This window comes from Leptosomus discolor, chromosome 12 (genome assembly GCF_034619465.1).
Source record: "Leptosomus discolor isolate bLepDis1 chromosome 12, bLepDis1.hap2, whole genome shotgun sequence".
Classification (NCBI taxonomy): domain Eukaryota; kingdom Metazoa; phylum Chordata; class Aves; order Leptosomiformes; family Leptosomidae; genus Leptosomus; species Leptosomus discolor.
In genome coordinates this window covers 6,241,901-6,259,059 of record NC_141402.1, presented here as the reverse complement: position 1 = coordinate 6,259,059, position 17,159 = coordinate 6,241,901, and the positions used below count along the sequence as shown (strand labels likewise).

The 17,159-nt window shown below is 39.5% G+C and overlaps 1 protein-coding gene across 1 annotated transcript in view; it reads right to left on the bottom strand.

The window, feature by feature from the left end:
* The window catches only part of TUB (TUB bipartite transcription factor), a 153,583-nt gene that overhangs the window by 37,175 nt on the left and 99,249 nt on the right, over window positions 1-17,159 (bottom strand). The window contains exons 2-3 of the mRNA XM_086472147.1: window positions 2,724-2,775; window positions 1,138-1,300 (exon numbers count right to left, since the gene is read on the bottom strand). Coding sequence (XP_086328273.1) covers window positions 1,138-1,300; window positions 2,724-2,775 — 215 coding nt within the window. The remainder of the gene's footprint in view (window positions 1-1,137; window positions 1,301-2,723; window positions 2,776-17,159) is intronic.

Below are 17,159 nucleotides of genomic sequence, written 5' to 3'. Positions count from 1 at the left end.
GGGCAGATGAAAAGCATAGCACGTGCAGTATATTTGAGAGAGATCTGAGTTGAATGATCAATTAGTTTTTGTTTGTTTGTTTAACTGTAGGGTACTGTTTGGTTTGGTTTGGGTTTTTTTCCAGAGGTAGATTCACAGAGGCATCTTAGATTTTGGGTTTCAGACATCAAATCTTAAGTACTCCGCCACCTAATAGCATTCCCAACCTGAAAACAGCCAACTGCATTCCCAGTACCAGTAGATTTCAGCTCCTGTCCCACATACCCGTCAGTACTCAGAGAAGGAAGACTTTTGCTATTGAGGTTTATGAATCCTTTATGAATCAAATTCAACTTAACAATCCGCAAAACAAGATAATTTTAAAATTACTGTTCTCTTTAACTCCTGGAGGTGTTAACAGTCTGGAATGAGATCTATAAGAAACACAACACTGAACAAGGGTTACCCAAGCTTCCCTCCAAGAAATTAGGGGCCAACAAGCATGGGACATACGAGCACAGAACTAAATAATGACTGGTTTTCTTAGAACTTATTTCTGATGATTAAATTCTTTGAAGTCTAACAATACAGAAATGGCATTATAACTTTTTTCCCTATGCCTCTGATACCTGAAGTATCTCTGTCCCTTCTGGATTCTGTAATCTTTAATAAGAAAGCAGAGATCACATTGAAATGTTCTTCTCTACCTACTCACCTATTTTAACGGACATTGCAGAAATACAGTATCTTTGAAATTATTATATTCAAACTTAGCTGAAATTAGTTAACAGGTTTCAAATTTATCATTAACACTGTCAGGCTAAAGCAAAATTATGTAGAGGAATACATAGAGTGGAACAAAACAAGCTTTACTTCAGTAGGAACCAAGGCTGAAGACACTTAAATATTCATGGCAGAAGGGACAAGCCACTCTCTTTTCCCCACAGCACTGAAATGGCAGTTAGTGACCTTGCTCCTTCCCATCCATCCTTCCATCAAGTTCTGATGTTTTTATCCCCAAACACAAATGAAGGATATCAATTATTTACTCAAAAATCCAAAACAACCACCTTTGTTCTCATCAGCATAAACTTAACATGGAGAGCATCATACGATGACTTGCAGTAAATATACATGCAATAGATCATATTCGTATACCGTGATATATGGTGCTGCTGTTGCTGTTAAGATACGATTCCACCAACGGCGCTTGTTCTTCCGAATGTTTCATTCTGCGTGTTCTCGTGCGACTGTCAACATTGGACTGAACCATTAATGGCTCCTGGCGCTTTTTCTTCTGTTTCTGTTCTAGCAGTGCTCGCTGAGGAAAACACAAAGAAAAGCATCTGTTACTGGACTCCAAACAGTAGCAACCTATGATGAAAAACAACGGATATCTTTACACCTTCTCCAGATTTCCAGTGGCAGCTGTTGGCAAGTGAGATATTGGAATATCAGGTTATAGGAAATCTTTCCAAAAAACCACACCAACCCACTGCTAAAACACCTTCTGCTGAAAACAGCAAATAATTAAAATAGATCTTTCTGAGCAGTCTACCAGCTGTCAGAGCTTGCTTGCAAATAACCTCGGGAAAACAGCAGTGTGAGAGTGTTGGCTGTGAAGCAATGGGAGGGTAAGCAAGGTCATAAGGCAGAGATGCCAATTTAACTTTCCGTAAATTAAAATCAGGTAATCTGCAAACTAGATTCAAGTGATAATGCTGGACACGACCCAATTTAACAACTACACAAGATGATCTTTAATTAAACACTTGAATTTCTCAGCTAGACCTGCTGAAAACCAAAACCTTCAGCATCCAATGGCACCACAGGCACCTCTCTCTGAGCCCTCTTCCACAACGTTAGAGAACTGAAATGTTATTTTTACTTATCCATTACTTTACCATTTCCCTGCTCCTGTACAGTGATTTTTTGCTTCTAGAAAGGAGATGCACTAAAACTGAAGAATAAGAAAGGAGAGTGGACTGTTTCAGCTCCATAAGTTGCGTGGAACACCCCAACATGACTTCAAAACAATCAGAATCTAGTACAGGATTATGGCATAAATAGAAAGTATTTGAATTTGAAAATGAGATGCTGGTACACATGCAAGCTGATAAAACAGTGGGAAAAGAAATGTATAGAAAAACATAAAACTAAACTCACAAGGTTTACCTATAAACATGACAATGGTTTGTGAAAAGGGGACCACAGAAAAATCAAAGGAAAAGTGGAAACATCAAACCCCATTAGAACCTGACGGCAAAATTCCCTGAGACTTCACGGGAGAGGTTCTGAATCACTTACATGTACACGTCATGTAGGAATTCAGTAGCAAAACAGGCAACATAGCACATAGTGCCACTAGTTTACAGCCCCAAGGGTTACATCCATGGAACGAAGAGAAAAAGACATAAAAACTTTGTGGTTATCCTCTGTTGGCTGGCATGTCTGCCAGAACCTCTTGTCCTTTCTGGTCCGTCAAAGGGGTAACAAATACATTGTAAGTCAGCTTAAAGCAAGTCCAAGGCAGTGGAAATGAGAATCACTCAAACCACAGTCGTGAGAAAAATTTCAGTGGAAGTTAGAAGCCTAGTCAAGCTGTAACCTCCACAGACCTCTCTTTTGCGTTCCCTAATCAGAGGATGCAATTTTCTATTAATTACCAGATACACATGTCAGTGATTTCATTACTCCAAGATCTAGACTTCAGAGAGCAAGAAGGGCCCCCTCCAAAATCTTACCTGCCTGTCAAGCTTCTGCTGACGTAGGTTGCTCCCCTCATCATCCAGAACACTGCAAAGACAAGGAGTACGTAATTGGAACAAAGTTATTGCTCAAAACAACACCTAACAGCAATCACTGGAGCAAACTCTTGCAGGAGTTCTCCATGTAAAATTCCCACTATGTTCTACGGAAGTTTGCCTGCCCTAACCTGCAAAAGCTGGCTCAAGAGAAATAAAATGCAGTCCATGAAAAACTGAAAAACCCACATAAACTTCAACAAAAAAAAAATATTCATCCAGTTCACAAAGAAATGCAAAATCCACAGTCTACAGCTTGTTTTCTTCTCCACTGACTTCTAATGCAAAATGTCAATATATACCGCAATGGGGTTTGATTGAAAATTTGCATATAAAGCATATAAAAATCGAGGAGTGTAAGAGAGCTGCTTAGCAACTCAGCAGTATTTAAAATTACGTTAGGAAAATTAACTGTCTAATCTTTTGCACACTGAAAACCAGAATTTATTCCTAAATATCTGAAAAGCCACACTTATTACAAGACAAAGTCGTGCACTGCCATATTTCTTTCTTCTAATTGTTGCTAGTTGGGAGATTAGCTCCTGTGAGTTCAATCATTTTCATTAATTAAATGTTAAAATCTAATGGCATTGAAATCAGAAAATTATTTTTGTGAAGTATTTTATCAAACTGCTGACTACACTTTATTTTTCTGGAGAACAACAGTCTCTATTGTAAGAACATTATGGTTAAATATTTAACATAAATAATTAAATCTTTTAAACTGTAAAATATAATCTACAAGGAAAATAGTGCTACAGAAAAAAAAATAGCCTCCTGCAAGCAGAATTCATTTTCTTCTACAACATATTTTTATAAAATATTAGCCCCTTTTTTAATAATAATTCTTAACAATCAGAAAGGAGAAAAAAAAAAAAAAAGAAAGAAAAAATCCAGGACAAACAAACCTGGATTTTGACCTACATACAACCAAATTGTATTGCAATGGAAATTTAATAAAAAATATGACTTCACATATATTAACATATACTCTTTAGGAAACAGTAACATTAGAGAGAGATAGGACAGCTAATAAAGGCATGCGGAGTGCCACCTTTCCAATGCCAGCATCATCAAAGATCTATAATTAAGCATTATTGCTAGTGTCAGCCTTTTACAATTTATACTCAGGTTATATGCTACAAAAGGCTGATGTTCCACAGAATGAAATTACACAGTCTCTTGTAGAGGCAATGCATTACTCATCCACAAAAAAAAAAAAAATAAAGGAAAAAAAAACCCACACTCACTAAAATGTTCTGCTTTACATCCAGAATCCTTCGTTTGACAAATTACAGAAACAAGCTTTAAAGAGAAAACACACATTCTTCCCTGGTATACAATATCAGGTTTTTTTCAAGGCTACTTCACAACTGCAATACCTATTAGCTGCACCGCTAGAAAGTAAAACTACCCTTACAGATATCTTTGGCCAAACAACTGAGTAGAAGATGCCCAAGTATAAAGTTTCAGGCTTAATCACCTGAACAAATCCTCCTCATTCAGGACAATGCTTGAAAAAAGCCAAAACTGTATAATGATGCTAATACAGACCATAAGAACTGCAGAGGCAGCAAGCCTATACAGCTGCAATATGCAGAGGCCAAGAGCCAATATTGGTCCACTCTACCAGTCATTTGCAGAGCTAAGGAGAAAACTCTGATCTCTCCTCTCATCTTCTACTTTATAAATTAGACTATGCCAACTCCTCATGTATATTAAAAGAGCTATATATGCACTTCTCGGACATTATTATAAACCACCAGTTCAGTAATTATGTGAATAGAATGGGTTTCGGTATTGTGCTAGACTGGCTATAATTCTAAACCGGCTGCCACAGACAACGTGTCTAAGCACTCCAGATGATTCTAGCTTCCTCTGCTTTCCCACCACACCATATCCTGGCATAACACATTGCATGGAACAAGGGAGCAAGGAAATGCCCTCTGTCGGGTTCTCAACCTTACCTGTGACTCCCTGGGAAGCCACAACAAGCTACATTCAGGTTCAGGTAAACAAACACAGCTCCCTCGGGTCTCTTTATGCCCAACCTTACCACAGTAAACATGGCAGTTAAGTAACACCACAGCAAACATCAGTCAGAGGAAGCGTGTGATTTGCATTCATTCAGCATTCCACGAATGCAAAGCAACTATCAGACACACCAGAGGACTGCCAAAAAAAAAAGAAACTCCATCCAAAAACTATGGATGCTGCTACACTAAAACACCTCTCCATATTGCCCTTCTACTGCAAGACGTTGTTTTTAAAGCCTCTGAATATATGCAATCAAAGCTGACACCAAGAGCAGCGTGCCTTGAGAACCAGCTGACAAACTCGTCTGGAACTTCCAGGTCTTTCACCCTCACTTCATATTTTATAAACTTCTGGGTAGTTTTCCACAATCCTTCTGTAAATATGCATTAACTACAAGCCTTGCATTATTTAAGCTATAACATTCAACAGCTAAAACTGAACTCCAGCTTTCCTCACTGATTCAGTGGAATACAGTTACTTCAAAAATTCTCTCCCCCTCAGGATTACTGGACTTGTATGAGAATACCTCACTCCGACAAGACAGCCATACCACTCTTCTGAATCCTTCACAATGTAAAAAGGCCACATTACCACCAACTCTGTCTATTTTAACAATTACTCAATGCCAGTATGACTGAAACGCTGCAGTTCTGTCCTTTCTTGATGCCTAAATAATGCTTATGCAAGTCCAAATGAAAAAAGGATCCAATTTAGCCTACATATTCTTCTGCTATAATAGCAGAGCATTCCAGTTTGAGACTCTGTACTTTGTTAATATTTTCTACAGGACTAGTGGACCCTGGGGTTGATGATTAGCAGCCAGTATTTCACTTCCCTGATTTCCAATGGAAGAACACTCCTGAGGCTGGGCGATAGCCACGATTTGCCATTAAGGGACACCAGCATTTTAATAAATACAAACATACACAAGTAAATAAATAAATAAAATAAGCTCTGATTCCATAGTAATTCCATCAGGCCCTCACTCTCACGGCCTTGAAAAACATCTGCAGTGGACTCCAAGATGCAAGTAACCACTGACCTTTTTTCTCACACTTCAGTGAAGCCTTGCAGAAAGATTTAGCAGATGATCTTGCCACAGCATCTGGCAGTTCATGCACTCTGACAGACGCTCCAGGGTTCAAGAGCTGAAATCCAGAGAACCTACCCTTTTCTTTCTTTGGAAAATACTAAAATCTAGGAGCAGAAGCACAGCCTTCACCTTTCCTTGTCCTTGAAAAGAACAGAAATCAATTGCTCTTTCCTCTACAAGACTTGGGCACATGGTGAGGACCCAGCCTATCCTGCCCAGTTTCAGAAGTGGCCATGGTTTTCTCACTCAGAGGTCCAAATAACTGGGATGGTCAGAGACTAAAGGCCCAGTACAGTGGAAAAACCTATGTCTGTAACATGGTAGGACCACTACAGGAAATAACCTCATTGCGAGCGAGGCTGTTAGGACAATTCTGCCTACATGTTTGATGTGATACTAGAAAATCCCAGAAGCAGCATGAAACTCAGTCAGCCCTAATAGAGAAATATAACCTTATCATTCATATAAATTGAATTATTGAAGAGAATGCATGCATATTAGCAATCTGTTAGGCGTGCTGGAGCATCCTGAAAATCCAGCATGGTTCATTTTTACTCCTATTTGATCAAGTATCCTATATCCACCTGGCATCTTGGCTATGGCTTTGACTCATTTAAAACAAAAAGCAATTTTACAGCATATATAATACTGTAAACAGCGCTTCAGGTCTGCAGTAATAGTCTAGTCCAAATTCAGTTAACAAATCAGAGCTTACATGTATTTCCTTGCAGATAATTATCCAGGGAAGACTCATCCATCTATACACAGCTCGAGCAACCCACCCATTAGATCTTACTGGATGTTGGGCTTAAGAAGTCAAGCCTATAGCTATATATTATAAAGATTCATATTAGCAGCCTGGACCAAGGCTCACAGTGACTTAAGTATTACATTTAGATAGCATTATTTTCAAATTTTAAATACAGCATTTGACTCAAATATCCCTGCCTCCCATTTTCTAAGGGGAAATAGATTAAATGAACAATCGACTTTTTGTCAAAGTATTACTATTCATACTACCTTTTTAAGGTACAAAATCTATTTCACAGAGACAGTTTCAACATTAAATTCAATTTACACAAAAATAACCAGGCTTTCTATACTGCTGCATGTCATAATGAAGACCAAAAAAAATATATATATAAGCAACAATTTTAGTATTCTAAGCTTTTCATAATCTGTATTCCTTAAAAATAATTTAGAGAGAAACCCAAGACTAATCAGGTTTTAAGGATGAAGCTTCATGATTATGTGAAGCTCTACAATTTACTTCCGAGACGAAGGCAGAAGGTTCTGTAAATCAACATCTTGCTACATTTTACTGCAATTCCACATGGCCTGATTTCAACTTAAGTAAAATCAGAAAAGTCTTAATTCAAATAACACATTTCACAGCAAGTATTTCACTTTTACTCTTTCAACATATAAACTGCTCTCATTTCAGTAAGCCACTGCAGGAAAAAAGAATTAAAAAGAAATGTTTTCAATTAGAATGTGCAAAATGCATGCAGTCACTGATTGTATTTATTTTTTTAAAAGAAATAGTCTGACACAGTAAAGCAGCTCTATTGTTTCTGCCTGACAAACGAGGCAATGTTTTTGTTCCTTCCTGACCCTGCTTCATAAAGGAATGTCTCCCATGACAATAACTTCTTTACCAGGACAAAGGTCCAAAATCATATCTGTCAGATCTCTGCAGCCCAGTACTAACTGCAGTGAGCAGTGCTCCTGGTCAAAGAAGCAAAGACACATACTACCACTAACCTTTACAGAGCGTTTAAAGTGTCACCCTTGTGTTTTCTCTTTCTGCTGCTTCATGACAATACATTACTAACAGCAGCACCCAAAAATTCTACATGAAATCAGGGACCCTTGTACAAGGCAAATGAACATACATAGTGAAAATTCCTGAAACAAACAGTTCACATTATAAACAGATGAGGAATTGGATATGCAAAATATTCCTCCCATTTACAACACCAAACCAGAAGCAATGGAAAATTAGAGAAGATATTTTCATCTCTAGCGTCTTCTGCAATATTGCCAACTGCAATTCAAAAACCTATGAATGCTCAAACCAGATAGACAAAAAAAACCCAAACAACAATTACACTGTACCAGACTAATCTTCAAGATCACTCAGATCTTTTCCACGCACTCTTGCTGTGAAGTAAGTTGATACGTTGCTGTGTCAAGAGAAGCAGGTTATGGGCTCTTCTAGAGCACGGCTGACTCAAAAGGACAAGAATGGGTGTAATGTGCCATTTGAACATTACAAAGTCTCTAAAAAACATATGAAATAAAATTCCTGCGAAGAGATAGCACTTGGCTTATTGGATACCATCTGTCATATTCACCCAGTTACACTTCTCTATAATCTCTATATTTCCATAAAGTCTCTGTAGTTCCATAAACCCCAACTGCTCTGGATAATGTCACTGTTAAGCCTTCAGGAACAAGCTTTCCAGCAGCACTGATGAAATGCTACTGTAAAAGCCCATTAGGAGGGTCAGGGACCTGCAGGCTGAAGTCATGCTCCAGAGGGAATGGCACACGGTTAGGTTCTTCAAACAAGTGAAATTCAGTGAATTCCTAACCAGTGAAGTCAGCAGTCCCTACGAAGTGCCAACACGTGCAAAGCCCCCCAACACCTGCAAGTCCCCACCTGAAATAAGGCCTGCTCTCCCATGTACCCATATGCTGAGTTCACCAGAAGCCACCTGGGAGAATATTATTAGATCAGACACACACCCTAATCAAAGACTTTTAAATGAAACAAATCACTCTGAAAGACTGTGAAGGCTCCCCTCAGGCTAGGAATCATCAAGATTTTCTGACCCCAAAGCAGTTGCTCAGTCATCTGATTTAGAGTAAAACCTGCAGCTACTATCTTTATGGTAAAATCAGTAACTTCCTTCCTGGGCCACCTAAGCAAGCAAAAATCTAGCCATCACCTTCATTGAGGAGCAGCCCAAGGACATTCAATCTTAGTTTGCCCTTCTACTGCCAACAGCAAGCAAGGGCAGAAGCAATGTGATTTCTCCCATGCCATAGTCACATGGCAGAGAGGGCAATAGCCTACCATTTACTGGTACACCCATCAGTTACCACCAAACAGACCAGCAAAGCACAGACACCAGGAACTGCTGCAGAAATGAAGACTGCATTTCTTTATGTGATGCTTCAGGGGAATAAAACTGTTGCACTGTGAACCTCACACAGTAAATAAAAGCATGGCTGTCCAGGAGCACAGCACTGCTCCCTCTGCTCATGCAGGTGTTCTGAAGACTAAAAGAGATAAAGCAAAAAGATAGGGGGAAAAAAAGGCAGGAATATGAACACAAATATTTGTATCAGAATTATCAGCTCCAACTCAGCCACAAAACGCAAGAAGATGCAGAGGATCACACACTGTGCCAATGATCAAAATGGCATTAAAAGTAACGCCTGCAGGGCAGATGGCTGAAAGCACAGACTGAATTTGCAGTCGCACAAATAATTACAGAACCAAATGCTTTATTTTCTTTTCAAATCCTGCTGGTAAACTAGCTTAAAAATCAGTAAATTGATGAGACCTTCCTGAATTGTTGGTCCTATTTGCTTCAGTAAGGTTTATCTAAACGTCCATTGTACATTAAGATCTATGACAGTCATTGTGTCTGCACAACAGTTCTGTTTTGGGGATTTAAAAAAAAAAAAAAAAGGAAAGAAAAAACAAAAGCAAAGCCAACAACAACAAAACTTTTTAGCACTCTGTATTTTTCCAGCAAGTCAATGCAGAACATGATTTGTTAATAATTTGTTAATACTTTTCTCTTCCGTCCCTCCTCAATCATATAAGTATTTGCACCTGAGCAAGAGATAACATCTTTATCAACAACCTGGAGGAGACAATCGAGTGCACCCTTATCACATTTGCAGAGAGGACACCAAGTTGGGGGGACCAGCCAATATACTTGGGGGTGGAGCTGCCATCCAGAGGGACCCTGACAGGCTGAACGAACGGGTCAACAGGAGCTTTATGGAATTTAACACGGCCAAACACAAAGCCCTGCACCTGGGAAGGAAGACTCCTCTGCAACGATACAGGCTGGGGACAGTCTGGCCAAATAGGACCTGGCTTCTTGATGGACATCGAGGGGGGCATGAGCCAGCAGTGTCACCTGGCAGCAAAGGCAGCTGACAGCACCCTGGGCTGCACTGACAGGAGCATGGACATTAGATCAAGGGAAGTGATTAACAGCCTTCCTTTTCTCTGCACTTGTGAGACCCCATATAGAAAAGTGCATCCAGTTTTGAGTCCCCTGGCACAGAAAGGGTGTTGATAAACTAGACCAAGCCCAAAGGAGGTTAACCAAGGAGGTCTGGGACACAGGCTGGAGCACTTGTCCTGTGAGTAGAAGTTGAGGGAGCTGGCCTTGTTCAGCCTGGAAAATGGATGGCTTTGAAGAGACCTAATCACAGCTTTCTAGCAGTCCGGAAAGGTTGTGCAGCCTCCATCCTTGGCATTTTCAAGAGTCAAATGAATAAAGCCCCGAGCAACCTAGTCTGACCTCAAAGCTGACCGTGCTGTGAGCACGACATTGGAGAAGTTCAGAGGTCCCTTCTAGCCTCCAGAAGTCCCTTCCAGATTCTGTGAATAGCGTCCTCCTTTTGGATATCACACAGAACTAAAACATCAGTTTCCCAACTGAGCTACACGGCAGATTATACAAGCAAATTAACTGAAACAAAATGTAACATCATCATATTTTTTTTTTTTGTAATTCCACATAGATAAATTAAGCTAAACTCCAGCCAAATCCTCAGCATGACCACACAATTGTATTTTTACTTTGTTTTAATTAGCACAGTTCATCAAAACAGGTCTCCAATTGTTACAACTTCAGGGGTGTACAAAACAAACAGAAATTGTAGAAATCAAGTCTTCTAAATGTTTCACTCAGAATAAGTTTTTTTTAAAAAAACCAAACTGTCAGAGTCCAATTTAACGATATATTCGAAGATGGGTGTGTTACAGGTTACAACCAAGCACTGCCCAAAAGCAAACAGCCCAACAGACTTTCAGTGCTGCAGGGAAGAGGAGCTCTCCAGATACTGTAGATACAGCTTTGAGTTCAATCAGAAAATTGCTAATCACCTTCCAAGAACAAAACTGAAGTCACCTGGAAAAAGAAACTACATTTTAGGATCTGAAATGTCTAGGCAGACAGCTTTCAGTGAGGATGGTAAGAAGCCAGGAAAAGGTCTAATGAGAGGAAAAGCAAGCCCATTGCATGTTTTAAATAACCTGAACTACAGGGCTGCCACTATTGCCCTGGAAAGATCAGTTAAACTAATATTTGTACAGATTCATTCTCTGCAATTACACAGAGGTGAATAAGATAGCACACAGCAGTAAATGGCAGGCAACGAAAACAACACCTAAGGGAAGAGTGGATGGCTGGGCTATTTCTTGCTGTCCCTCAACAGACACAAACTCTGAACACAATGTTAGAAAGAAAATCTATGTCCCAAAAGAGAGAGATGAATTTAATAAACATGAATGATGGAACACAAACACATAACAGCCTTTGGGTATTACGTGAGCTATGCTAAAATTGTGTTTAAAGTGGATCGATGAGAAGTGCCTGAATAGGAGAAAATTGAGTAGGGAAAAAAAAATTAAAAAAACCAAACCCTGACCTAGAGATACACTCCCTGCAATGCAGATGGATCCAGGAGACAAATGACATGACTTTCAGGAAGTGCATTTATTGAAAACGTATCACTGCCAGCCACAGGAAAGATCCAGCCCAAGCAGTCAGTCTGATTTCTCTTTCAGTACCAAAATTCAACCGATCTCAATCACTAGAACAGTAACATATACACACAAGCAAACCCCATCCATTAATGTGCAAAGCATCCAACCACCACAAACAGTAAATTAAATGAGCAGAAACTAGGGAAAAGTATTGTCTGGACAGGGAGACTGCACTAACACATACACCGCAGAACAGCAGTTCTCCACCTGGACCTCAGAGGACCACGACCATTCCGCTACTGCTGCACTGGTAAAAGATGTCACCTAGAACAGACCTTGGCAATTCCAATATGGAAAAGACTGTGAACCACTGCGATCAAGAGAAAACCTGCATAAGATGACTGCTGGCTCCTTTCCCCCTTCCCCTACACCTGTTCTATGAAACGTGGTTTTGTCCAGTTGGCAGCATACTGGACCTGTTTTACACCAAACAGCATAACCTTCCAAGACACCTGTAAAGTAAGATTAACAAACACATCTGAACTCCTCTTGGAAACACCTTCATAATGCAAGAATGACACATTACAGGTACAGTAACTGACCTAAAAATATTGCTGGCCTTTAAAATCATAGTATAATTGTGAAGTGTTTAACAAACAAAACACTGATCCCAACAATAGGGTCAATGCTGCAGGTGCTCAGTGAGGCTTCTCCCAGCAGTAGGTGTGTAAATACAGGCACAGATATATAGATCAAATATGCTGCTGGTGAAAGAGATGATATCTGAGGTAATCGACTAACGCAGCAACTTATTAACAGATCCCACCGCCTACCTATGTTTAGGACAGGATAGAAAAAGATAGAGTTGTGTTTATTGGATTTTTAAAGGAATAGTAAAGTTAAGCTATCAATTTATTGAAACTACTAAGGCGAAACAGACTTCCTAGTCTCGCTTAGCTGCTTGAACAAACAAAACTGAAGAAAAATACAGCCACCATTACAACTCTGATAGGAGATGTTAGTGAAGTGAAACAGCCAAGCTCCTTTTTCCTTTTTACAGGTGGTTTTACAGTTTATATGGAATAGTTTCTAAGGGAAGACATGTCATTTCATGATAAATACTAATCCTGAAACAAAATATTTTGTCACTTCCCCCCCACACATACTATCTTTACAATCCAACCTAGTATTCTTTTGCTGGAACTGAAGAAAGCTGATTTTTCATTTTGGTTTGAGTTAATTCTCTCTAGTTATCTCCTATAAGTAGCAAACACCGACAACCCTGGACAACATTTTCAGAGAAAAAATAAGTTTGTCAGATCCTGGTGCCTGAGTATATTACACAGATTTCAAGAGTGGTAAGATGTTGGTGGCTGGCAAAAGTAAGAAAGACCATTTGGCCTAGATTTTGTGCCCAATAATGAAAACTAAGTTATTATTTCTAACAGTACTCTATGCAGATGAGGTATTCCATACAGTCTCATCCACATACTTGGGCCCTGATCCCAAACAATGCTATTTCAGTCTCATGAAAATGTTCCCACTAATTTCACATAGCATAAAGACATGCATGTGTATAAACCCTGTCAGGTTGGGATTTTTAATGATAAACTCCTTGAGACTGAGAATTGTTTTCACAATATGCATATACTGTGCCTGCACAAAAGAGACACTTTTTCTGACAAAGTCTTCCAGGTATCAATACAATCTTAGAAAAACAGTAATAATAAGGTTGGGATGGTAATTTCCCCCCCCTCCCCTTTCTTTTAAATGAGACAGAGGTATTCACTCCTTTGTAAAACATGGTGATGTCTACAGTACTCAAAGATAATTTCAAAAGAACTTACACATTTCATCTTTTCTAACTTATCAGTTCCCTCTGAAAAGGTGATCTTCTGAGTAAACAACCTGAAGAGCATTATTCTCCATTTCAGAACTAAGCCAATCTTGTTCCTTTGCTTCTGTGCGCAACCCAAGGTGGGTAAGCAGAATCCACTCGCGAGACTTAGGAAGCACAGGAAAAGTTTACAACACGGTCAGAGAGTTTTCTGCAGCTCTGAAGCAAACAGCTACTGAGAAGCAGTGGCAGATAACCAACATTACCTAAGTCAGTCATTCTTCTGGGAGTTTACAGTGAAGGCAAACATGGTGGCCACCTGGATGGCATTGTGCAGTGAATGATTCCTTTAGGTTACATTATCCAGTATGTAGGAAACCACTTCAGGACTGATACTTGTACATGAAGGCTTCCCAGAGCAGCAGACATCAATAAGACATGTGAGCCCATCCTATGTTCTTGTCCTCCACTCAAGTATTCTGCTCCTTGGAGAACTGGAGAGGGCTCTACCTCACAAGGCTGTGTTGGACCACCACAACAGGCTCCTGCCGATACCAGGGCTCGTCAGAGAAAAATAATTCCATTACATTGATCAGCTCCAGATTTTGAAATCTCACATCCTGAAATTTGTATCTGCTCTAAATCAGAAAGAAACCAAAAGCATTCAAATTTTCTATAGAACAGATAAAACACCTACAGAATTGAGCCCCTGGCAGCCCTGGGATCTCTAATCCTATGCCTGTCCACATGCCTGACTGCCAAAACAGGCAATATGGAAGGCCCCAGAAACTACAGTATACCAAGTGAGAAGCACAAGAGATGGGTGACGAATCTGCTGAGAGGGTATGCGAGCAAGCAACCAAATAAATTCCCAAAGGAATTTTGCCCAGTAAAGCTTTTCCAGGATCAGGCTTTCTCCATGAATCATTTTAAGGCAATAAATCAGCAAATTGACGAAAGCTTTCCCATCTCCAGCACATATTAGTATGCAAAATAACAGGTTGAAATCATTACTTTGTTATTATATTAAAATTATATTATTACATATTGTTATGGGAAACTGTTGAAAACTGTTGAAACTACAGTACAGCCAACAAAGTCTCTTTCGCTCATTAGATATTCTGGGTCTTTAAGATTATCAGAAATCTTGTTCCACAACTTTAGCCATCAGCCCAGAAAGCCAACCACATCCTGGGCTGCATGAAAATCAGCGTGGCCAGCAGGTCAAGGGAGGTGATTCTGCCCCTTTACTCTGCTCTGGTGAGACCCCACCTGCACTGCTGCATCCAGCTCTGGGGTCCTCAGTACAAGAAAGACGTGAACCTGCTAGAGCAGGTCCAAAGAAGGGTCACAAAGATGATCAGTGGGTGAAGCATCTCCCCTATGAGCACAGGCTGAGAGTTGGGGTGGTTCTGCCTGGAGAAGAGAAGGCGCTGGGGAGACCCAACTGCGGCCTTTCAATACTTAAAGGGGGCTTCTAAGAAAGGTGGGAATAGACTTTTTAACAGGGCCTGTAGCGATAGGACAGGGCACAGTGGTTTTAAACTGAAAGAGGGGAGATTCAGATTCGATATAAGGAAGAAACATTTTACGATGAGGGTGGCAAAGCACTGGCACAGGTTGCCCAGAGAGGTGGTGGATGCCCCGTCCCTGGAAACATTCAAGGTTGGACAGGGCTCTGAGCAACCTGGTCTAGTTGAAGGTGTCCCCGCTCACTGCAGGGGGGTCAGACTAGATGACCTTTAAAGATCCCTTCCAACCCAAACTATTCTATGATTCTATGATATACCTTTCACCTTTCTCCATGGCAAGCAACTCCCTTTCAAAGATACTATTAAGGACAGGCGCTGTGTTGGAAGAAGGTAGCATTGGAAATGAGGCATTAGAAGTCAGACTACTGTCAGGCAAGGTGCAGTGGCTCTAGCACACATTGGTAAAACTATCTCCACTATAAATTGTTCTCTATGGGTGGCGAAGAAAAGTATGCATTATTATAAGGCATATCAGCTTTTTTCTTTTTTTCTCCACATCTGTGTGTAATTCCCAGCCAAGGAAGCTGGATTACCACACACAAATTTCAGCCTCTGTCAGCTTCCAGTTCTCCCTGGTAAGAAAAATTGTAGACAGAAAATAAACAGGGGGAGGGAAAAGCACAAAAAGGAATAATACTATATGAAGTCTCATGTCATAGGACATATATGGAACAAATACTACTTTTTGATACATGTTAGGAAAAAACTTAACTTGTCCCATTAAATCCATATTTCTGTATTCCGACCATATTTTATTTAACTCTAAATATGCTGGCATGCATTTTTGTGTTTCAAATTGAGAAAAAGTAGTCCTTTTAATAGTAAAATGCATTCACTACATTTACAAGTACTTGGAAGTGTCACATCAAGTAACAGTCTCAATATTGTTATGCAACATAACTCTTTGTTGCATACCAAGATATGTACAGTGCATAAATTTTAATAGTCTTTTATTTTCATAAATATTAACTGTGCTCATCATTTGAATTTATATATCTAGTTTACCACATCAGTTTTAAGTATTTCAATTAAGTTAGTCAAATTTAAAACATATTAAATATTTGTTATTGGAATATTTTTGTTTCCATCTTCATTACGAATCAGAGTCCCGCTTATACTTCTTGACTGCTCTGTGGCCATTTTTGTAAAACCTGACAATCATGAGGCACTTTTTACGTACATAAGTGTACTGGAGGAAATTATATTAGGAAGTACAAGCAAGCCTGGGCTCTTCTGCCACGCAACAGGAAGATTTCAGCTATGTAAGTCTCCTCCTATCATCAAAATTCTGTCGTAAAACTACAGTCCAATGCAATACCTGTCCACTCAGAAAACTCCAACAGTTCATGTGATCTTTTGACTCCATTTCTGATATTTCCTCAACAAAGCTTTAGTTTCCAGGGTTGCAGCAGTCCTTCTTGATGTAAGAAAAGTTCCAGCAACTAGAATTATCTGTCCTGATATGAATCGTGAGCACATATGAATCCACTGGGTGCGTAAAGTTTTAAGTTGAAATCAACTATCAAGCTAATATGTTAAGCCAGGAAGTCTTTAATCAAATCTTCAATCAGAATCTCACAGCAAATGCAGCACACTTGAAAACACTTAGTTCGCAAGGCCAGTACCCGAAAGCACGTGTACATCGCAAACTGAAAACCATGGGAAACTACAGAAGGTACAGCATATAAAATACAGAGAGGGGGTTACACCTCGGGATTTTCCCCAGTGTTGTTCTAGATACAGACTATGCCATTAATATTTCAGCAAATAAGAAACCAAAAATACTCTGGCAATGAGACCTCGAACTGATTAAGATTATCAAGTTGTCTTCATGTGGTTCTGTCAAACTGCCTCCAATGAAGTTACCATTTAGTCTAATAATTACTCTGGATTGTTCTCTCAATACTTTATAATAATTGGGTTGAGCTATGAAGAGCTATGTGAAATGCCTCACTGTAGTGACACATAAATGGAAAAATACAAAAAAGCATTTAATTACCAAGAAGTGTGATGACTTGATAAAAGTAATACATTATCTGCTCTGTCCAGCTTGACCTCTCAACAGATAACTGAACAAGTAATTATTTCCTCATATTTAACTATATATACATAGATATATGTATATATCTATGTA